The sequence below is a fragment of the Amyelois transitella genome, chromosome 17 (genome assembly GCF_032362555.1).
Source record: "Amyelois transitella isolate CPQ chromosome 17, ilAmyTran1.1, whole genome shotgun sequence".
Lineage (NCBI taxonomy): Eukaryota > Metazoa > Arthropoda > Insecta > Lepidoptera > Pyralidae > Amyelois > Amyelois transitella.
Genome location: NC_083520.1, coordinates 9,120,446 through 9,146,235, shown reverse-complemented (window position 1 = coordinate 9,146,235; position 25,790 = coordinate 9,120,446). Strand labels below are relative to the sequence as shown.

General features: G+C 36.4%; 1 protein-coding gene across 4 annotated transcripts in view; it reads right to left on the bottom strand.

The window, feature by feature from the left end:
• Positions 1 to 25,790, bottom strand: part of LOC106138829 (uncharacterized) — a 55,911-nt gene that overhangs the window by 18,182 nt on the left and 11,939 nt on the right. For 3 of the 4 annotated variants that reach the window (XM_060948945.1, XM_060948946.1, XM_060948944.1), the window contains exons 2-3: positions 16,992 to 17,164; positions 2,014 to 2,155 (exon numbers count right to left, since the gene is read on the bottom strand). In XM_060948945.1, coding sequence (XP_060804928.1) covers positions 2,014 to 2,155; positions 16,992 to 17,164 — 315 coding nt within the window. Of the gene's footprint in view, positions 1 to 2,013; positions 2,156 to 4,844; positions 5,077 to 16,991; positions 17,165 to 25,790 lie in introns of those variants that run through there. The other variant, XM_060948947.1, reaches the window with a different exon arrangement.

The window sequence follows — 25,790 nt, the reverse complement described above, 5'->3', positions numbered from 1 at the left end:
TGAAGTAGTAACAGAAAAACGAACTTACTTGCGCATTTCAACGGAACTTTAGCGTTAAAGCACACATTTTACGTCTCTGTTCCCTACGATTTAGGTAGAGCCTATAATCACAACAATTGAAAGCTATGTTTAGCTAGCTTATGAGATAAGTGTGCTTTATCAAAAAATAATCTCAATTTTATAATACTTTCCCTTGATTGACTGTTTGACTGATTGACAATAGAATCAGCGTTACAGCAGACGGCTCATAATGAGACACTTCTATGTGCAACATTAATATATATTCAGTGAAAATAATGCGTTCGGTAATTTAAAATATTCACGCATCGATCGCCCCACGGACGCACGCCACTTAACCGCGTGTTCCCACACGTACCTATTATATTTAAGTGTAATTAAAAAATATGTAAATGCTTCACCCCACACTCTTATTACAACGAACGAGTTCGCCGAATGAAAAGTCGACGTCGACGTTCCAACTCTTTTCAGCACCAAATTGTTAAACATTACGAGTCACGATCGAGAGTACAATGGCGGACGTACAAAAAAAAAATATGAACACTGGAAACGGCATTCAGTATTCCCATTGAAAGAAAGCTTTAATTATAAAAATTGTAGCACCATTATAAACGTGCGGACCGGCGATCGCCAATGCTGAATACTTATTTACAGTCCAACATTTTACCCCTATGGGTTCTCGACACAAAAAGCGGCCGTTTGAATGGGCTCCCTTTTTTGAATTTACGACTTTTGCGTGAAAGCGGGGCGATGGTAATGCCTCAATTATGCGCTGTAAAGAAATTTCGCAATTACAACTCCGGGTTTATGGTGGTTGTTTGTTCGCCGTGAAAAAAGACGAACGGTTTCAATAGGCAATAACGTTCCACGTGTCATCTCCAACCTTAACCTTTGTCGCCAGTCTCTGCCTGTTCCGCGATTATGCTAACGACACTCACTTTATTGTGTGTCTCAAACTATATCGATATTGAATATATTAAGGTGTTGTGTTTGCAATACGTTCTCGGAAGGTGCTTTAGTAGTATTAAATACCTATGTAAATTTCCTTTTAACTTGCATGTAACAATTCAGAGTTAGCCTCGTCCGAGTAAGAATCTATGGCAGAATCTTGTGTTTGTTGGAAACACAGCCGTTATCTGAAGGCATCTTTTTAGGGCTTCATGTGCCATTGGTTGTATAGAAGGAAGTCAAGGAACATTAACAGCGAGTTTTATTAAAGTACGATTACTAAAACTATTATCCTAAACAGGATAATAGTTTTAACATTACTACTAAAATGCATTTTACGAAGAAGATACTGGATGCGTAGGTTACATTTGGTTGTGAAAATTGAGTACTCAACCCACCAACGTCCATCCTAAATATGGATTCCAATTAAGTAGGTAGTACCTACAAGGAAAAATAAAAGGCAAGATACTTATATATTCCCCATTTCTTGATAAAGTTTGATTTTGAATTTCCATCATTAAGCCATACAACTTAACGTCGCCTTTCAATCTTTTTGATATAGTACGATCTGTATACCCCGTAACGTAAAGAGACGTTATTATACATATGTATGTATGATTAGAGCCTGTTGACTTGTAGATCGATTCTTCTCGAGACTGTTGGCTCTGTCTATCCAGTAAGGGATAAATCCGTGACATATGCGTTTGTAATTCAGACTCGCTATTTCTCAGATGGTATGTAAATAAACATACATACATACATATGATCACGTCTATATCCCTGGCGGGGTAGACAGAGCCACCAGTCTTGAAAAGACTGATAGGCCACGCTCAGCTGTTTGGCTTAGTGATATAGAATTGAGATTCAAATAGTGACAGGTTGCTAGCCGATCGCCTAAAAGAGGAAACCCAAGTTTATAAGCCTATCCCTTAGTCGCCTTTTACGACATCCGTGGGAAAGAGATGGAGTGGTCCTATTCTTTTTTGTAATGGTGCCGGGAACCACACGGCACTATATAAATATGTAAAAGAAAAAAAAATATGTTACCTGTGCGTCCTTTCCCTGCCTTGCAGTGTACGGCGGCGACGTTCCGCGGGTCTTCACTCAGCCACTTGTGGACGTCCTCGCAGAACGGTTGGATCAGTTCGATGTTCGGCGGCATGTGGTCTTCGAACGCGTATCGACCCACCTGCAATCAGGTTGAGAGTATTGTTGGATAAACATACATACATATGATCACGTCTTTATCCCTTACGGGGTAGACAGAGCCAACAGTCTTGAAAAGACTGATAGGCCACGTTCAGCTGTTTGCCTTAATGATAGAATTGAGATTCAAATAGTGACGGGTTGCTAGCCCATCGCCTAAAAGAAGAATCCCAAGTTTATAAGCCTATCCCTTAGTCGCCTTTTACGACATCCATGGGAAAAAGATGGAGTGGTCCTATTCTTTTTTTTATTAGTGCCGTGAACCACACGGCACCAATATAGATAAATTACATACTTAATAAAGTTGAGCGCTAACCGATGCTCTCACGGTGAGGAAACGTGCACATTCGGGCGACTGAATGTGTAACCATGATCCAATGTGAGTTAGGTTCCCCTGCATAGGTTGTCAGATGGAAGTCGCTTCGTGGGCATGTAGTGTGAAGCAACACAACTATTTTGCAAAAATCAAACTTCAAATTAAGAATATCGAAATTTGAATTTTTGACTCAATGAGGATTGAAAAAAAAAATTAATATATTTTCTGCTCAAATCGAAAAATCCGCATAGAAAAAAATTCAAACTAAATAGATTTCGAAATTTGAACCCTGACGTAACGGAGTGAGAAAATCTTTTTTTTTTTTTCAATACTACATACACGTGTCATGAAACTATCTTACATCGCATAACAATCGCTTGTTAGTTACAGTTTAGAAATGTTTGGTTATTCAAATTTATCTATCTGATTCATTTTAACACTACCTTTTAAGACATGTCAATTTATTTACATGAAAAGTAACACATAATGTCGTTGTTGTATGAGTGACCCGTGACACGAATTAATATTGGGAAATTGTGGGTTTAAATTAAGAAAAAAAACCGGCCAAGTGTGAATCGGACTCCCGCACGAATGATTTCCGTACCATCATCACGTTACTATCTCTGTTTATTAAAATCGACCAAAAAAATTGCTTCAAAATTACGTTTATTGTTTGGGTGCCTTTAATAATTACAATTATCATGTGAATATTTAAAGCATCTACCTGTTTCCGTTATCAAATAGAGGGAAAAAAAACATTATTGTCTCTTACTAAATATTCTCCTAAATATTATAATTTTATTTTTTTTATTTTAAGTATTAGGTACGGAATCCAAAAAAAAGTAATGTCTATGTGCACATAGGGAAATCCGTTATGTTTACGCCTATGTCTTACACCCATTTTATTTTTGACATCTTTTATTATAAAAAAAGATGACTACCAACGCACAGCCAAAATAACTGAACGGTTTTTGCTGAAGTTTGGCATACAGTTTCTTATATAAGTAGTGACGTTTTATATAGTTAAGATATTCGTCAGAACTATGACGTGATGTGATCTCTTTTCTCAACCACTGAAAACAAAAGTAAATCGCGCATGCAGTTTCTATAGATCCAACAAATATTATAAATATGTGAAAGTATGTAAGGACGTGTGTTACTCTTTAACGCAAAAACTAGTGAACCGATTTTCATGAAAACTAACATTGGAATAACTAAGAACGGACCCGCTGTTCAACCAGCAATAGTCCAATTAATCCAAATATTAGTCTGACTGCTATTAATAAATCTAGCTATCTTTTAGTGTGAAATATAGGGATTAGGTACTTTTTGATGAAGACTCAAAAAACGAAATCTAATCAATTCGGCTCAATTGTCACCATATTTGCTGGCAAATTGACAGGAAGCCATATAAGGTCAACGAGACGGCGTTTTAAAACAGAATAATAAAACATAGTATGTAGTTACATACTAACATACGAAACTTCCTGATCAAGGCAGATTTAGATAGAGCCACTTCCAGCACTTCTGTACCCCGTACAGGTACCGCATGGTACCTAAAAACTATAGCTTTCTCGTTTCACGTCATAATAAAAAGCGAAACAGCAATAGTTTATCGCGCGGTAAAAACGACGTCGCGCGTGCCTTACTACGGAGGCAGGTCTCAGTACCTATTACATCCTCATCACTCTGGAAAGGAGCCCGGGGTACGCCTTTGACCATGTATCCTGGATTGGGTAAGTCAGGTTTTTACACGTCTCCCATCTGTCCTCCGCAACCTTTGCAGGGGAACCTTAACCCTTACTGGATTATGGTTTCACATTCAGTTGCTTGACAGTACAGGTTTCACGATATTTTCCCTCGCCGTAAGAGCATCGGTTAACACTCAAACTAATGTGCATAACTCAGAAAAAGATTCATTGGTACATTGCAGAGGTGAGATTTGAACCTATACCTCCACACGCGTAACAAGCGTTTTTAAACCTTACCCATTCGACCAGCGTCATAAATGCACATGTCTAAAGGCAATAAAGTACTTCCTTCCTTGCCTGTGATGCCAGGTGTGAACCGACCGTTAACTACAGGTGGCTTTTAATTGAAGTATTGAAATGTACGCACCTAATGAAGTGAAGACTTTGAGAGGCACTTCTGTTAAGCCTTATGTAATTTTAACCGACCGAAATAAACGGTATTACTCGACGTGTTATTGGTATCTGTAATGTTTATAATTAAGGTACCTATTTAAGAATTGCATGATATACCATTATGACACCAACGGAGACTACGCTTCGTCTGATGATTGCTTTGGCAAATCGAATAGGTGGAAATCGCGATTCAGAAAACCTGTTCAATTTACCTTAGAAATTAAGTGGCCGATCAAGAGTGAATCCAAAACAGTGAAAATAAAAAAATCACAAAAAAAAATTGAGTCACTTAAAGCACCTTAGAAAATCTATGCTATCAATATTTTGTTCACCAGGAGATTAACTTTAATACAGTCTGAGACATATAAGTCAGACCCTACTACGCGCTAGTTTATACGAGATATCGAAGCTAAGTTTTAATTTCCCGACTATATAATGCACATCAAAAAATTATCACACAAGCGTACCTCCAGACTACAGCTAGTCAAACATAAAACTCGAAACGGTGAATCGTCTACCGCACCCGCCGGTGATAACCATCGCGTATTTAAAATCTGATAGCTTATCAAATGCAAGTCGTTATCAACGCGGCCGTTATCACTCGGATTATATAACTTGTGTTAAATGATACTTATGTAAGCTCGGTTTGTTGTAAGGCGAATTTTGGATGTCATGGCTACTATAACGGGGTTTTATGTGTAAGCGGAAGATAGAAAGAGAGGGAAGATGTCACGTGTACTTATAACTTGTCAATTACTCTTCTTCCTTCTCGCGTTAGTCCCGGTTACAGCCTCGACTCTCTGGAAAGGAGATCGGGGTGCGATTGACCCATTATTAGGTAAGTTAGGTTTTACACGAAGCCACTCCAATTTGACCTCTACAACCTTTGCACGAGAACCTTACCCGTATGGTTTTAAATTCAGTTTACTCGCCATATACATATAGAGCGTCGTCAATTATTATAATGGTTAAAATTAATGAAGAATTGGATCCATTTAATTTCGAATAATATGAGAGTATATTATTCCAAATTTCTGATCGGAGCAATGAACCCGCATCGTATCAGTTCGTGTTTTGTCTAGTCAGTATTAAAGGCCCCAAAAAAGTTCATCTGTCTCGCCTGATTTATAAGAAACCCTAGCTGCGCCGCTCCCGCGGGAATATCGTTATTAAAAGTACTTAATTTGTCACTCCAGGTTATATTCTACATATGAACCATCAAAATCCGTCTTAAAAAGCAGATTTTGCGTGAAAAAGTAACAAACACACACACATATCTACAAATCCGTTTTTTACCTATAATATTATTAGGATTGAAGTCAATAAATAATCCGATATTTGCAACGTGCCCATCTTAAGCTGAATCCAGTCTTTGTACATTATCATTATTTGCACGGTATCACTTGAAAATGGCGATTTGCAAACGCGATAAATCCATAGCATTTCCTTGTATAGATAGACTAGCTCTGCCCCCGACTTCGTCCGCGTGGAAAAGTTATTTTGGGCACTATTGAAGCCCTCAAGGATGAATAATTTTCCCCGTTTTTTTTTTTCACATTCTTCATTATTTCTTCGCTCCTTATAGTTGCAGCATGATGTTATATAGCCTAAAGCCTTCCTCGATAAATGGTCTGTTCAATACAAAAATAATTTTCTTTTTCGAACCAATAGTTCCTGAGATTAGCGCGTTCAAACAAACAAACTCTTCAGCTTTATAATATTAGTAAAGATAGACATAAGCGCACTTTTTACAGGCAACGCTTGGGCGTGGTCTGAAGGCGAAGGCAAATAACTTTATTTAAACTGGCACGGCTTTGGTCCTCCACTTGAGGTGACACGGTCAATATTTAAAGTTCTTATCGAAAATGACACAGGAAAATATTTCTCTGAGGGTACATTTTTGAAAGAAAATTAACTGTAACAGATACGCGTGGTATAATCATTATAAGTGTTCTGAACATAAGTCCAAGGCTGAGATTCGTCCCACCTGGGAGCCCCTTGCGCGCTTTTGTCGAAAAGGCTGTTGGAGGAGCGTCAAACCCTCGCCTTAAACTGTCCCGCTGTTATAGTGAATGCCCTTCAGGCAAACTATGTCCTCATAGTCCAATAAATAAAAAAGAAGACAAACTTTACTTGATTGTAACACGGTTAAATTTACAAATTCAGGCACTAAAGAAATAGGACCAGTCCATCTCTTTCCCATGGATGTCGTAAAAGGCGAGTAAGGAATAGGTTGATAAACTTGTGATTCTTCTTGTAGGCGATGGGCTAGCAACCTGTCACGATTGAATCTCAATTCCATAATAAAGCCCTACAGCTTAACGTGGCCTTTCTGTCTTTTCTAGACTGTTGGCTCTGTCTACCCCGCAAGAGATAAAGACGTGATAATATGTATGTATTTAATTATACAACTACTTGACTGTAGTACATCTATGTAAATTAAGTCTTAATCTACTTTTCAGTAGTGAAGATTATGAAATGTGACAGATGTCATGACACGAAGACAATGAGATCTGACTTCATGATTGAAACTTTAATAGGACATGTAGATACGACTGAAAGGGAACATTATTAAGAACGAGCTTCCCTTAAAAAAAAAACTGCTGACTATTGAAGATTAAATACAGTTTTGAAAAAAGGCATACTACGTCCAAATACAATAATTTCAACCACACCTATCCTGTAATAGCTCGCATTCAGATATAATAAGATCTATAAATCATAACACATACTATCAAATTACGTTGGGTTTACGCAAACCAGTGAACCGCCGGGCACGCCTATTAATTGATTTATATCATTAATGTGTCTACTAACGCCATACACATTACGACATACTATACGTACATTACATACGTACATACAAGTTGCGGTCGACCGTAGGATAACCGTAGGCAATCGCTAAAACATGACGTTGATATGTAGGTACCTAATTAGTTTTACATAAAACCACAGAATTATTGATTTGCAGACGTAAAGAAATGCCATAATGACTCCATACAGAGAAAAGCTGATGGTGGCAGAGTCAATTCTATCATTAAGCCAAACAGCTGAACGTGGCCCGTCAGTCTTTTCAAGACTGTTGGCCCTGTCTACCCCGCAAGAGATATATACGTGATTATATGTATGTATGAAAGCACCAGAGCGTACGGGCATCTATGGCACGACACATCTCTAAATGAACATACTATACATACATACATACATAAAATCACGCCTCTTTCCCGGAGGGGTAGGCAGAGACAACCTCTTTCCACTTGCCACGATCTCTGCATACTTCCTTCGCTTCGGTTTCGGTTTTCGGTACTCTTGACCTGACCCTTTACCAGGAGGTCCTTAATTTGATCAAGATACGCTGTCTAGGTCTTCCCACTACGACCTTTGCCATACCTATAATCACCTCTTTATCCCTTTCTGGGGTAGACAGAGTGGTGAATTCAGGTAGATAACTACATATAATTGGTAATAATGTATGCATTGCATCTGGCGTAAAGGAAATGAGTCAATTAGGCTAGGGGCGTGGCAGTGGCCGTCCGTAATGTGCGTGATTGCATGATTAATTTTCGTGGTACATAACTCACAATCGATGAAATAACAATAAATCAATCAATTTGTCTTAAAACACGATGTAAAGATGAGTGTATAGTTAGCTAATAAGTAGGTTTAATTCATTTATTAGTAGGTACAGAGCCAGCAATATTGAAAAACTGATAGGTCACGTTCAGATTTTTGGCTTGATGATAGAATTGAGATTTATATAGTGACAGGTTGCTAGACCACCGCCTAAAACAAGAATTCAAAGTTTATAAGCGTATACCTTAGTCGCCTTTTACGACATCCATGAGATAATGAAGGTATTATTGTTGTTATATATATATATATAATATTTATTAATTATTTTGGCTGCAAACTTGACAAAATCATAGTCCTTGAATCATAAAATAACTACGAGTAAATGATGACAACATCGCATGTGTGAGAATCGATTAAAATAATGCATTCGATATAATGGTTATGTTACATACATGTGTTTCACATATTCAACGTGCGAACATATTCCTTTCGTATTTAAATGTATGTGAATTTATATGACCGTAACTATAATTCGTTCATAGAAGGATTCTGTGTTTGCAACACTGAATAAAACTTTCTTCTTCCGTTCAGAGTTGAATACGTGGTTTCATTTTTTTGCCCAAATAATTATAATAAATTACCTGTCAAACCTATTCTACTACCCATACTGCATACAAACATTACGATTTTTCCTGGACAAAATACAACATCTTTCCACTTGCAATGATTCTTGCAAACAAATAGTCGAATAGTCTCCATCCACATTCAACAACCTTTTCGTGCAAGCTCATCGGTTTAAGGTACTCTTGACCTGACCTATCACCAGAAAATTCGCCGTTTCCATTAAAAAGGGTTCAATTTATCGACCCTAAACACGCAACGTCCTCTAGTCTGTAAATCTGTCAAAACATATTATAAACACGTTACAGTTGTTATGACGTCGCGTCAGGGCCATCAGTTTCAATTTATCAGTAATTCTATAGTCTTATATTTTCCAAATTTCATCTTCTTCTAACATTAAATTTAAGACCTAACTCTTGTCGGTGGAGTTAAATGGAGCGTCTTTCATTCATCTCTTTTCTTTGCTATTTATTTATTTATTGGTATGATGTAAGTTTTACTTTTCCGAATTTCATAGAAATTGTTAATTTGTTTCTGTCTGTTGTTAATTTGAGTAGATCGGTGTCCTGTTGACTGTACCAAAAGCACATAATTATCCTATCCAAATTAACTCGCTTTAACAACCACGTCATAAGAGTTTTGTACTGAACCTGACATGCGGTCGACAGTAGGTACATGCAATGCGAATGATAACGTTATCGGTGAATACCTGATAGCGGTTTTATACAGGCACATTCATCTAATGCAGCTTTTAATACGATCCAATATGGGTGAGGATCTACAAAGGTTGCGAAGGTTAGAAGGGAGTCGTTTTGTGTAAAAACCTGAGTCACCCAATTCTAGATCATGGTCAAAAACGCAAAGCACGGTCTTCTACAAGACGGCAAAAAAATCAAAAATCTTTATGAACCAAACCGTTGCTATTGCTACGCCACGTTGTTCAAAAGGCTGCAATGATAATGACTGATTATCTAAATACTTATACAAAGATTATAATAGATTATTATCTAAATGATTATTTTATTTGTATAGGAAACAGGGGCGTGTCTCTACTTATTGCTTGTCATTTGCGAATCATTGCAAAGTTGATGATTATGGAGATAGATGTCAGACGTTTGTTATTCCTTCATAGGAGAAACGGGGTGGGTAATGACACTGACATGACGTAAAAATTGTTTGCAGCCTCTAAGATTGTGTATAATTTGGTACACCTTGATTCAGATGATACAAACGATAAAGTCGTACCCTCTTTCCCAGAGGGAAAGGCAGAGACTGACGTCTTTTCCATTTGCCACAAACCATTCACAATTCTCATCATACACAGTAGGGGGTTTCGGGTACTTTTGACCTAGTCTTTTGCCAAGACGTCTTTTTAATTTGATTAACGTACATTCGTCTAGGCCTTCCCACTGCCAACCTTTCATTTCACATTCAGATGATATATACTTATACTGCCCATATAAAACCTTACAGGGTTAGACCAGATTCTACGGGGTAGACTTGGCCCAATACAACAATCTCAAAAAGACTGGAAGGCCACGTTCAGCTAGGTAGCTTAGTGATGGAATTGAGATTCAGATATTGACATATCGCCAGCTCATTGCCTAAGAGAAGATACTAAATTTGTCTTTCTTGATTGACTTTTATAACATGTACTTACTCTACACATATAACATACAACAAAGTGCCTGAATAGTAGGTAAGTATCCTGCTGAAGTACTTAAATGAAATCGCAGAGGCTAACTGAAGTTATTTTAATTGTCTACAGACTATTCTATAAAATTAATAACATATAAACAAAATTAACGCGGCTGAAGCCACAACAGAAGTAGGTGTTAACATATTAGTTTAAACTTAAATTCTATAAATAAGAATTGTAGGTACCTATAAAACTAGCTTTAACTTGAAAGCCTTGAACAAATGCAAAGCATTATATTAATAATTCCTTTTAATTATGTAATCGGTTCAGTTCGAAATGAAAAACAATATCATGTATGCAAATTAAAGGGATTGCGTGCATGCATCTCCGTAAGCGGTTTTTAATTGGAAGAAAAAATATGCGAAAATGCATACAATTTTCCGTAAAGTTTAAATGGCCGAATGGGCTTGATATTGCACCTGTTTCACTATAATGATACTCGTAATTAACATAACAATTAAAAAGGCTTTAGTCCCGGTTATATCTTCACCTCTCTGGAGAGGAGCCGGGGGTGAACCTTTATAGCCATTGGATCCTGGATTGGGTGAGACAGGTTCTCAGGTATTGGCTTTGTCTACCCCGCAAGGGATAATGACGTGATTATATGTATGTAACGTACTTGTATCTTATGATAGATAGATAGATAGATAAAAACGTTTATTCAGTTGCTACTATCTTCCTTTGATCTGATAAATAAGATCGAATTTAATCCCTTTTTTAGAGTTAAATCGAATTTGATAGGAATTCACCAAAGCGGTCAAGCGGGATCGGCCGCATCCCGGAAAGGACTCTTATTTGACATCACAGGAGCCACATAATTTTTATAAATCATCCTTCATGAGATGAAATAATTGTAATAACTTAATACTCTGTGACTATAATTATAATAATTTACACTAAAAGTAAGGCTGAGCAAACAATTTTTTTTTAATGTTTATACATTGTGAAAATTTGCATTTGCTTTGCTCATCATGCAAAAGTGAACTCACACAATATTATAAACTAGAGGCCGCCCGCGACTTGGGCCGCTTGGAATCAATCCCGCGGGAACTCCGGGATAAAAAGTAGCCTATATGTTATTCTGGGTCTTCAGCTACATACCAAATATCATCGTAATCGGTAAAGTAGTTTTTGCGTGAAAGAGTAACAAACATCCACACTGACATGGTGACATACACACAAACTTTCGCATTTGTAATATTAGTAGGATTACGACTATAGGAAACATTTTAAGCGATCATAAATTTAGCATATTAATAATTTCACTTATGAGACTAAACTTGATTTACATCACCACAATATAACAAGGACAGGCCAAACCAATTGATGTATGCAGTAACACCCGTCGCTATATAACCAACTAGAGGCCGCCCGCGACTTCGTCCGCATGGAAACCCTATCAATCCCGCGGGAACTCTGGGATAAAAAGTAGCCTATGTGTTATTCTGGGTCTTCAGCTACCTACATACCAAATTTCATGGTAATCGGTTCAGTAGTTTTTGCGTGAAAGAGTAACAAACATCCATACATCCATACAAACTTTCGCCTTTATAATAGTAGTAGGATATGGAGGTTTAGAATCGTTGCCTAAAACTGTGTTACATTGTTCACCGTATTAGAAGGCGACCTCACATTGTCCGTATTCAATCATGTGGTGTATAAAAATAAAGAAAAATATATAATCGAAACAGTCCAAAATTGGGACTGTCAAGATCCAATTTGGGGTAGGTACTTCTGGGGGTTATTCACGAGCGTTGATAAGTCAAATGTCTTATCTACACCCTGTATCTCTTCAGTTAATATACATAACATACATAAAATCACGCCTTATTCCCAGAGGGATAGGCAGAGACCACATCTTTCCACTTGCCTCGATCTATGCATACTTCCTTAGATTTTTCCACATAAGAGAACATAAGCTTTATAAAGCTTTTGTGAAAGTCTAATAGTCAAACCAATTAGAAATGTGGCAGTAGTAATATGCAGATATCAGACATTTTGGATCTGTTTTGACTATCAAATAAGCGAGTTCCTGCGCATCTGCAAAAACGTTTCTAAACCATATTTTTTTGAATATAAAATGAAAATGATAAATTTGATTTTATCTTTAGGAATAGAAATTGTAAAAGGGTACTCTATTTTCGCCTACTAGCTCCTTGTTCCTTTGGGGCGAAGATGAATTTTATATTTTAGGACTAAAGCATTTAGGTCAATATTCGCAATAGGCACCTTCTTTGGCAATTCGTATAGGTAACTATTATGAATGTTTCCAAACTAAGGAGCACGATTTAAATCGCCTGAATAATGGTGCCCTTTGAAGCCTGCGACCCAGTTTATCCATGTTAACATAACCTTTTGAACCACGTATAAATATATTGTTTTGCCATTTTGATGACAAAACACTCTATTTCGTTCCAGATAATGTTTTAATGAGTTCGTTCCGATGTTACTTCTTTATGTTCTTGTTTTTTTAAACTTTAACTGTTAATACAATATGGCATTTCTTTGGACTGATATAATTTTGATTTCTATGGTACCATGTAAAACTCATACAATTTTCAGTCTCAGCTTACGGGGTATTCATATTTCCAAATGTCCGTAAAATTCGCGTTGCATTAAATTTATTTATAAACTTGGGATTCTTTAAGGCGATGGGCTAGCAACCTGTCATCATTTGAATTTCAATCCCATTATAAAACCATGCAGCTGAACGTGGCCTTTAGGTCTTTTCAATACTGTTGGCTCTCTCTTCCCCGCAAGGGATATAAACGTGATTATATGTATGAATGTATGTTTATAAAATTTGTCATGGCAATGAATATAGAATCCTTGCATACCGGATTGGCTATACATACCTTAATTTAAAGAGCACGATAACTGAAAACGTGAACATTTATTTTGCTACTTAGACATTTTAATAGGAAGACGAGAGTCGCTTCTTGTGCAAACCTGACTTCGGTTCATGGTCAAAAGGCATACCCCAGGCTCCTCTCCAAGGAGGTGAGGATATAACCGGTATTAACGCCAGGAGGTAGAAGACAAGACGTCCTCAATCTTTGATCTAATGATGATGGTCTATAATTGATCAATTTCCCTATATAAATGCCCAAAAAAAAAATCAGAAGCCATTACAAATCATTACGTTTTTCAAGACTCGTGTTCATTCCGTTATTAAAATTAATATCTACCACAAAGCGATAGAAAATAAAATATGGGACGTTCTAATACGTAGTACCTACTTCTGGACCTCATACATTTCAGTTCCTAATAATAATAATTTAATATCACAATATGTCTTAATGAAATACGAATATTTAAATAACCTCTCGACTCAATTTGTATAAACCAAATTATTATTTTAATGCGACTATAAAAATTCACCACAGAATTTCATAATCTTCCACTGATAAATGTGCAAATTCGTTTAAGGCAGTGGTTACACCGGACCAACGAATGTTAAAGGTTGGGTTTCGCTAGTAGCCTTCTTTGCTTATATTCTAAGAGCAGGGGTAGACAAGGACCTTTCTTAAAGCGTTAACGGTCGTAACTATAAATGTTTTTTTGGCAAAGCATTTACCACGGTCAGCTGATCGGCTTCAGCCATGTTTTAGCATTATATCTCAAACCAAACCCTTACATTATTTGCAGGATCCGGGCAAGATACAATCAAAAACACAAGGGTCTTTTTATTCGTTCTCATAAGTTTCACGTGATTTCAAGCATTTTTTATAGGGAAATTCCCCTTAAAAATTGTGATCTACCATCGATAACGAATAAAAAAGTATGTGCAAGTCAATGAGCGTGCGGTAGCCTACTATTTGTCAACAAAACTTTGTTGAACCGGTGTGTACGCAGCTTTAGGATTATTCATAACTGCCGAAAGTAGGTGTTATAGAACAAGAAATGTGTGCCAATGTATGCGTGACCTTAGGACAAAGAAGTTGATAGTTCAAAATGACGTGACCCAATGAGCTTTATTTATTTCTTTATTGAGGCAACAAACGGTCGTGTACAAGTTACCTTAATTAACTAAAAAATATAACTCATATATAATATAGCTTTGTGAAAATGTCATCATGGTTAATCATGTTTTATTTTTCGTATTATCAAAAAAGAGATAATAGTGATTAACTGATTGACTGTCACATCTAATAAACAACCCACAGCAGAAATCAAACCACAAAAAAATAAAAAAAATAAAGACATTAGAATATTTGCTAAAACAAAATGTCAATAAAAGATAAAATAAATGCATAAATAAATAAATATATGCATGTGTTAAGTTCTACAATAAAGTACCAGGAAATGAACCCAACCGATGAGGAAGTGGCATGTTAATAAAATAAAATCATGACTGATAATGTAAGAGAAGCAAAGGGCGACAGCTAATGACGGTCGTGAGCATGTGACACAGAACACATGTCTACAGATATTGCATTGGATGAAAATGCGAATGTGGGAAGTAAGAAACATATCAGACTGGTTAATAGAAAGGTTAAGGTGATGGCAACACCGCTCCGACCTCAGATAACAAATAACAGAGATTAGAGACCGAAGCTAAGGAACATTATATACATACATACATATGGTCACGTCTATATCCCTTGCGGGGTAGACAGAGCCAACAGTTTTGAAAAGACTGAATGGCCACGTTCAGCTATTTGGCTTAATGATATAATTGAGATTCAAATAGTGACAGGTTGCTAACCCATCGCCTAAAAGAAGAATCCCAAGTTTGTAAGCCTATCCCTTCGTCGCCTTTTACGACATCTACGGGAAAGAGATGGAGTGGTCCTATTCTTTTTTTTATTGGTACCGGGAACCACACGGCACTAAGCTAAGGAATATTGCGTTAATTATCGTTGCCCGAGCAAAACGTCACATTTGGTGAACCGATTTCAAAACAGTTGCTGAAAATGGCGCGTGTTTGAAATCACGTACAGGTAAAACAAATGTAGTATGAGTCACAAACGAAACCGAAGATGATATTTAGGAGATCTGGAAAAGAACAGAGCAATAGATGGTGACGGTTGTGAGAAATGAGCAAGAAATGCAGATATTGCGTCATGTGAAAATGCTAATGTAGAAAGTATAGACGTTAAAGTGAGTGAGAGCAATACCAGTCTATATTACCCAGGTGGGGGCATAGATAATGAGATTACAATCAGATGTGTTCATTAAAGTCTTCATTAATTTATCAATGTGATAGCAATATAACAATGGATATGTGCAAACTATGGCTAAAAAACGACGCGTGCGCCAACTCACGTACTACTTGTACGAAAGCAGATTTTACGATTCGCATTGAATTTAATACATAGTTAATTTGAGATATTGATGAGCGTACAGAGTGTCAGCTAAAGATTGTGAATACAAAGACACAATACAATTAAAAGAGATGGATATACAAATGATAACAAGGGAAGTGCCGTGTGGTTCCCGGCACCAATACAAAAAAGAATAGGACCACTCCATCTCTTTCCCATGGATGTCGTAAAAGGCGACTAAGGGATAGTCTTACAAACTTGGGATTCATTTTTAGGCGATGGGCTAGCAACCTGTCACTATTTGAATCTCAATCCTATCATTAATTCAAATAGCTGAACGTGGCCATTCAGTCTTTTCAAGACTGTAGGCTCTGTCTACCCCACAGGGGATATAGACGTGACCGTATGTATGTATGTAACAAGGGAAGTGTAGATACCAAGACTGATATAAAAAAGGTGAGAGGAGTGCCATTTTGACCTAAGATAACAGAGATTACGACTGAGGAATACTACAATATCGCTGTCAATAGCAATAAGGTCACATACTGTGCAGATTCGCGACGGCTGAAAACGGCGCGTGCGGAAACTCACGTACAGGGAAAGCTAATGTGTGTGTGTGTGTGTGACTCACACCAAGTGCTATATTTAATACACTTGTTGTCACAGCTTGCAAGATATTACGTAATTTTTTTAAGGGGGGCTTAAATCCCATTGATGTCCGATGACATCACCTTTACAGTATCAAGGTTGTTGCAGAAGATGCAAAAAAGGGACAAGTTGCACTTCTCTAGATTAGAATTATAAAATTGTTACTATAAAATTTGATAGTCATCGAATTACGTTTAGAACTTTGTGTAACAACTTGACGAAGCACGTTGCTGACAACAAGAAAATATATCAGTTTCAGCAATTTGGACAATGATCCAAGATTTGTAATTGACACCAACAAACCCAAACTTTATCAAAAAGAAATACCGAGTACGACTCATGGGGGCGATGTGCAGAGGATCTAAATTTGTGTTTTAAAGCTGTTGGCTGTGTCTTCTCCTCAAGTGATATAGACGTAATTATACTGTCAGACCCAATGGTTGACTAGTAAATAATGCTTCTAGCATTAAGTCCGCCAATTGTGCTATTTGTATTTTGTACAATAATGTTTAAATAAATAAAAAAAATATATATGTATGAAAAGAACTTACCCTATAATGGAACTTGCTCTCATCGTAGGACCTCTCGGCGCAGAGGTTGTAAATCTTGTAGTGGTCCTTGTGCATCTGCTCCAGGAACCTGTACACCTCGTCTATGTGGTTCCTGTAAACTGCCTCCAGCTTCTCGGCGGGGAATCCCATCGCTATCAGCCTATCAGTGATGTCTGGATTTTACGTTCAGGAAAATTAGGTTAACGTATAAGGGAACAATATTCTAACTGTAAAATTAATTTGGAATTATTAAGCTTGTTCATATGATACATAGACTTTAACAAAGGTTATCTTAAAAGTCCCTTTAGAAAGACAAAGAGTTTTATATGTGAATTATAACTGCAAAACATTATAAAAAATTGGTTTCAATCATTAATATATGTAGGACTTTCACAAAAGTCATTAATATTAAAAAATCCATTTATAAAATATTGACAGGAAAATGTATTTTATATTATATTAGGATGTGTGTGGAAATATGTATGAGTTACCCCCAATATAATCGATCGATCGATGAGTGAGTATGACATAACCACAAAAATTAGGTCATAAATTTTATATTTCAAAATGTCCTAAGACCAAAGGTTCACGTCAAGTGTTGCTTGCATCATTAAGCATTTTTTAAACTTAAAATGCTGTATGTAAAATAATCTCAGCTAACGTCGATTAAATGTCCATTCTGTACAATTATTAATTCTATGACTTTAAAAAGGCAGACAGTAATCACTGATAGTATGACCGTTGACACTCTGCTCCGGATGCATCTTGGCAAAGTGACAACGTCTAATCCAAGCTTAGTTGGGAACTTAAAAACCTATATTCATGAAGCCAAGCAGTCGTGTCAAAATCCTTTCCAACAACTAGAAGGCTTGCCAAATTTTAGAGAAAACTAAAGAAAGCCCGCGGATCCGCTTGCGTTTAACGAACGAACCAACGAGTAAATTGCCATTCCCGCGGGAATTTCGGGAAATGGGAAATCCCCTCTAAGCGCACCCCTATACCTACCACATAAAGAGCCTACATGCCAAATTTCAAGTTTGGCTTGTGCGTTGTCAGTCAGTCAGTTATTCACTCAGTACCAGGAAGAATAGTAGAAGTTTTTATATATAGTTTGTGGAATCCGCAATCAGATGCTCAGTTAGAACAAAATATAATGAATATCAATAATAATGTTAATTCACTTACAAAACCTAACCCCACCTTTAGTTAAAGTGAAGGCGAGTGTTTATTTCTTTGTAACCATTTTACATACATCATAAAATCACGCCTCATTCCCATTGTAACCATTTTTCGGACGTATAATTAGAAACCACGACCGACAAATTATTTTGTTGTTTGGAATTTCATTTATTTACAGCCTTTGGTTTTTCAGTGCCTTTGAGACTTGACTCTATCTCCCCTGTAAGGTATAAACACGTGATTATATGTATGACCCTATGTTCGTAAATAACATGGATCACACTATTCCATGCGCGTCTCAAGCAAGATGACCTTATATGCAAATCAGTACGCCACCTTACAATACTTGCTTCTAAATAGCGGTTCGCTTGGGGGAATTAGAATGTTAAATTTAACTGTGACAGAACAAGGTTGACACGCCCACTGAGAACATCGTTATGCGCCCAACTGGGCGTGTTTATGGTGACTGGTGCATGTTGCTTGAACCCATCTTGAGATTATCCGAACGCAAAACAACGACGGTGCGGAGATAACGCTCGGTAAATATGGGTGCTGTTTATTAATATAATATGACGCTGCATAGCCATGGTTTTCATAATAAATGACAACGGTATAAAAAAAAAATTGATTGCGTACACACGAATTTTGTATAGGTACAAAATAAATTTCGTTAACTTCAATGTTATTTTTTTTTATTGAATTCTCTATTGGTACTTAAATCTCTTCATTGTAACTTTGACGAATTTTGTTTATTTCTAGTAGTTGACTCCTTTTATTCAAGAATATTAAATTTATTAGAAAAATTGTCAAATTAATAAAAATATAATAGTCAAAATGTTATTTTCACTTATAATAGGACTTGGAGTATATTACAATCTGCAAATGTATACTCGGAGGGCCTTGGCCATTTCCTTTTTGTAAGTAAAAACCTAATGATTTGTTGAAGGTTTATATGGTTTAAACGCTTCCTATGTATCTATATACTAGAGGCCGCCCGTGACTTCGTCCGCATGGAATCAATATCGCGGGAACTTCGGGATAAGAGGAATATGCCTATATGTTATTCGTCTTCAGTTACCTACATACCAAATTACATCGTAATCGGTTCAGTAGTTTTTGTGTGAAAGAATATCAAACATCCATACTGACATCATGACATACTCACAAACTTTCGCTTTTATAATACATTATATTAGTAGGATTATTGAGATTTTTTTTGTGTACCATCGCTGTTGTATGTTATTCAGAACACCAGCTCACGTCGACACGAGGATAATGGGGGCGGAAAATTACGCTGAATTAGAAGATTAGTACCGAATATGATTAAAGATCTATCATGCGAAAGTTGCAATCATATAACGATATAAGCAGGCTGTAGACGTTTAAACATTATGATCCTGAATCACCAAAATTCTGACGACTTTTTAAAAATATACTTAATTAATTTATATTATTTTATATGAATATATTATTAAAATCGTCTTATTAATGCACGGTTACATGGATCTTTCGAAGTGTGACGGCTATGGATGCACCATCCTCCTACTAGTCTATGTAACATGCTCACCTCTATTGATGAACAGACTCCTAAGAATCAACAATGGATGAATGCTTAAGTCGTTAATTGATTAAATGTAATGTTTCACGATGTTGTCCATCATTGTATGCATCATCTATTATCATTCTTAACTAATCTAACAGCTAAGGTTTAAAATTGTCACTCCATATACCGGTCTAAATGAGATAAAGACCAAGATATTCGTTTATATAAAATTCTTTAGATAAATGCTACGTGATTTACATGATTGGAACATTATACCTATACACAATACCCTTGCACCCTGGAAACATCATGCCACTAATTAATCAGTGGAATTGAGCCAAGTCTGTTACGTATTTACATGATGTACGTATAGAATTGTATCGTTAATAATTCTTATTGAAAAATGTTTCATTGGTATGTACCTCTGCAACTGTGTAAGTCTAAATTTGGTAGCGCACCAATAGTAGTTTTCTAGTTTTATTACTCTGTTATATATATTTAAACAATATGAGAATCGCGGTTATTTTTATCAATAAAACGCGAATATTAGAAATAACGAAGATGAAATACAAAGATGTAAAATTCACATAACTATGAAAAAGATTAATATAATAATTAATTTTATACATAATTTGCAATAAGGTTACAGTTAATTCGCAAACATTATACATACAACATTAAAAGTAAGGTATTTGAAAACGCAATTGAAATTGGTAACAACATTTTGTGATTCTGAAAAAAAAATAGTAATACATTCAAGAATTGCTCATTTAAATATATAAGATGTAGATTATAAGAATAAGATTTTCAGAAAAACCCATTCATTTTAAATATTTTACACATAATAGTTAACAAACCGGTATAATGATAATTAACTTCAAAAGAAGAATAGCCTACAGTCACTGTGCCACATAAAATGTTTGATTCTGAATAAAAGATTATTCTTAGAATTTTTATTAGAAAGTAGAACAAATGCCAATGATACAAGTTTTTAAATGAGCATTCGACAGCAAAGAAACAGAGTACGCTTCCTTTAGATACGCGCGAAAACATAACGCAACTTGTGTCGTCGGGTAACAAAGGAACAATGGGCCTTATTATAGTGTGGTAGAATAAGCCCGCGAGTCCGCTCGCATAGTTAGAAAAATCCGGCTAAATTCTGAGGTAATTTCCGGAAAATCCACGCGCCAAGAGACCTATATGCCAAATATCTCTAGAGGTTTCGGAGGTGCGTTGATACGTCAATCAATCAATCAGTCAGTGTCCTCTTTTGTATATTTAGATGTTCATTTTGATTCTATACGTACATGGCATTAGAACACATTTTTGTATCAACCTTTAACCTTTGAAGGGCAGCGAATGTTATTTGTCTACGTCAATCATTTTTCTTCACTAAAACAGCATTGGACAGTGCGTCATCAAAGTCTACATATCATGAATAATTATTTATTTTTACCTAATGCAGTCGAATCAAGAGGGTTGCCAGGAAATCAAAATACCACATTTTACATTCCAGTGTATACAAACTGTTCACAGGTCACAAAAAATAAAAATAAAAAACAAAAACATACATATAAGTATATAAAATGGTCATAACTATGTATAATTGTACGTATGTATATTTGTCGTATAATTGTGGCCATTTAGCAACCCTATTTAGTTTAGCAAGCGTCAATAATCATAGCCTACTAAAGTCAAATCGGGTGCGGTGAACTGGGAGATAACGATTTTCATAAAAATAATGGTCTAGATTAGCGATATGAAATTAAACATTGACGCACATCAAAGGTGTGACCGCAGATTTTTCCGCGCCACACTCATCGCATCGAGGCAAGTAAAAAGATATAGACTGACTTCCACTACGGGGTAGAACCACGTTTTTATAGATGGAATGCAGGATGCAACGACATATTTCACGGAACGTCATCTGAACAAGTTTAGTAGATATACCTATTCGATCGCAATTTTGCAGCTGGCGTGTGACAATTGCATATATATACGCCTCTTTCCCGGACTGGTAGGCAGAGACTACATCTTAGCAAGTGCCACGATCCCGGCATACTTCTTTTGCTTCATCTACTAATGATCAGTTTTGGTTACTGTCATGCTGACCTTTCCAGATCGCCCTTGACATGATCAACGCACGTCCGTCTAGGCCTAAAATAAAAATACACTTTTACAAAAATAATTATCCCGGCTGGCAACCCTAGCGGTCTGACAAAAGCGTCAGCCACCACGTGGATACTAGATATATCGGGTCGGGAGCCGTGAACTATGCGACTGCAAATACAGACATAATACTTCATAAAACCAATGTCGCGCGTCAGAATTCTAGACGTATTTCACCTAATTTAGTTTCGCTATCGCTAATATTACCCCCGAATTACGTACGAGACAATCGTATGAGGAAATGGTATGATAGACAACGCAGAAATAGAATCCACTAAAATGGGCATGAAAATAAACAAGGTACCTAAATTTGTAGGTACTCTTTCTGTTGAAAAAATAGTTTAAGGTGTAAAAATGTAGACCTGTACAAAAGCAATAATCTTATTTTTTTTAAATAAATGCCTGATTTTACTTTTCTTCTATACTCTCGCTATTTTGCGCTAAATGGAAATAGGTTTTCGAGTGCAAAATTGTTTTAAAAATCTATCTTAGCAACAGTGTTAATTACGTCAAAATTATATTCAGTTTTCATGGAATTTTAATGATACAATATTACATTAAAATTACTGACGAAACATCCGACTCGTATCGCAAGTTTTCTAAGAATTCATTTCAGTTCCTTTTGTAAAATGTTTCATAGGCACGTGTTCATTAGAACGTTTCATTAATTTATTGTTGACGATAAAATTATTTATGCAATACTAACTCGATCACACTACTTAAAATTCTCGCGTGAGCAAAGCCTAGGGCAAAAGCTTGTCTGTATAAAAATATAAGATAAGGTTTAACACACTATTGACCAACACGGTTTAGGCGAAATTCTACGAGTTCCATAAAGTAGACAGCCTAAACTAAAATAGCCCTATGACTAAGGGTTAAAGGTTTATCCGATTTCAACCAAGAAAGGTCTAGAATTCCTTAAATAGAATAAAATTAGAATCACGTTCCAGCCAACGCCACATTGTGTGTTAGAATTTATCGACTGGCATAGCACCAAAACTCATAACATACATTAACGGAACTTTATGCCATTTTGATAAATAAACATGGTTCCGTCGGTATTAGACTCACGTGGAGACAGCCATTTGTATGCGCAACTGCGTCTAGATAACTTAGACGTGTAGGCACTAGCTCATTGTAGCCTATTGTGAAAACCTAATGAAAACCGGGCACGTAACCTAGTGTTTTTTTTAATAATAAATCGAAATAAGACTGTCTGCAAACTCGTGGTAAAACAACATTTATAATGACGTTATTTTCAAGCGTGGTACTAAATGATCCAAGATGGTAACTCAATGTATAATATCAGAGGTTTTTTTTAATATGATATAAAAACCGCGAAACGAAAGCCTAATCAATAGATATAACTAAATATAACTTTATCCCAGCTTTTCTGTCGGTATCACTCTAACCAAGCTTCATATTGTAATTTTTTTTTCTAATTTTTCATACTTCACAAAATACAAATTCAAATGCTACAAAAAAAAAGCGCAGGAAACAGATTCAAACAGCCGCAAAGTTTGAAATAACATCCAAGCTGAAAGGAGGTGGCGCGGTGGTCGAAGCCGCAAAATTTCGCCGGTTCCATTCCGGAGGACCACCCTGCTCCCTGTTGCTACGTGGCGGTTGCCATGCCCAGCAAGTCTTCTAGTGCTTCCCCCCACCACAAAAAACCCAAACACAGAAAGAGATCACGAGTATAATGAGTGTAGATAAAAATTATCTGTCTCAATTTACACAGGTATCTAGCTATTACATCCTTTAAATAAAAGTCGCATATAGTTTTATTACTCCAAATAAGAGTGAAACCTGGGCAAAGGTCAATTTTCTTTTTTTTTAATAAATAAATATTTGCTGTTTCCGTAGAATTGTGATAATCGATACGCAAAATAAGTCGCGTAGTCTGCTAATAAGTTGAAGATTTGTATTTTGTTTGTAACGAATAAACTCAAGACTGACCGATTTGATGACAATTGACACAGAGACAGACATATCTTTCAGGAGTTACCATTTTTGGAAATTCCCGCAGGAGTGAAGCTGGTTTATATTATGAAGTGCGATTTTTGTGAATAACTTTATTTTACATTTATTGCCCCACAAATCATAGGAAACGTCGTGATTTAAACATCAATTCAATTGAAACGTCGGAGACGAAGGCGACCTCGCAATTTCTATACAAAATCACTTGATTTGCGTCTTCAATTCGTACATTTAAATTTAATGATTCAAATGTTTACTGTGATAATTTTATTTGCCAAATTAAAAGCCCAAATAACTTTTTAAGTGGTTATAATGATCTTGCAAACTGTCACTATTTGAATCTCAATTCCATCATGAGGCCATTCAGCTGAACGTCACCTTTCAGTCTTTTCGAGTGTGTTGGCTCTGCCTACTCGGCCAGAGATATAGACGTGACTACATATATGCATGTATAAGGTCTAAACTGCATGGTATTAGTATTCTCTTTTGGGGACTTGTGGTGGTTTATACAACCAGGAACACGCAGAGATGAAAGGAAACTTTAGAAATGGTTCTTTTTTCTTATATCCATACATATAATTAAATAGTAACTGGCTGATACTTAAACATGAAATATGAAATAAAAAAAGGTCGTATTGGTCTAACCCAATAAAGTATTTCCACTGAGTATGTCGATTTGAGCGTCTTCTTCAAGATGAAGGATGGAAGAATTGACGTGACGGTTTACTAGGGTAGCAATCTATAAGGTCTAATCCTAAGACCGTTAGTTAAAAAAAAAACTACCTAGTCACAGACTAAAGTCATTGCTGTCTCAATGATTCGTGAAACTAATTCTAAGACCGGATGGTACCACGCTGTGCCGAAACCTGGCTGCGAACAGCCGGTTGCCACCCGTCTGTAACCTTGGGCCTTAAAGAAAAACCATAACTTTACAAGTCTTATCGTGGGACTGCACTGTTCATTTTACTTTAAAATAATAGATCTTTAGAAAAGCAAGCAGTTGTTTCGAGTTAATCAAGTTAAAAGGGTGATAAACTTGGATGGTTGGAATATCAATGTGCCACTTTTTCTAAATCTCAATCCAGATAAACAGCTTCTTTTCTTTGTTGTTACCTATCCCCATTATTTACGTGGGGGCGGCACAGTATGTTAGTTTTTTATCACTAATCATACTGTATTAGCTTCAGTTTTACGACCAGCCGCCTGCTTGACGTCAACCCTCTTTGGGTATGCTTAATAAGCTTAAGCTGTTGGAGGAAAAAATGCTGAAAGCGACAATTGTATAGAGTATCCGAAACCGACGAGCTTGCTTGAAGAGAGTTACGAATATGGATGATGCTAAAGTAGTAGGTATCAAGTGGAAATATGTAGTATGTGCTTACCCCTTGAATGGCCTCGAAAATTTTGATTATAAACTTTATATTATTATCTTATACTTACCGTCAGGAATAAAGCGTTATTTGTAAGTGGTAACCTACTTTAAATCTACGGGCCCAATAATACATGCATACAAACATATAATAACGTCTTTGTCTATTACGGGCTAAACAGAGCCAACGGTCGAAAAAAAAAGTAAGGTTACGTTCAGCTGTAAGGTGCAATGATGGCGTTTAGATTCAAATAGTGACAGGTTGCTAGACCATCGCCTTAAATAAGTATGCCAAGTTTATTAGAGTTGGGCAAGAGAATTTTTCTTTCTTATAATGTCAATTTTTAGGTTCTGCCTCGGTAAAAACTTCTAGACATTGGCGGAAAATCAATGTTTGTTACATGGCCCTTTTGCGAGGTAAAAGTTATTGGGAAAATTCAATAAAAAACAGGAGAGCTTGCTTCAACAAGGTCGGAAATTTGCCGGAACTGTCTATTACTTTCTATCATCTAAAGAGGAAATTAAGTTATTACATAACCCAATTTTTAAGACCGTGCAT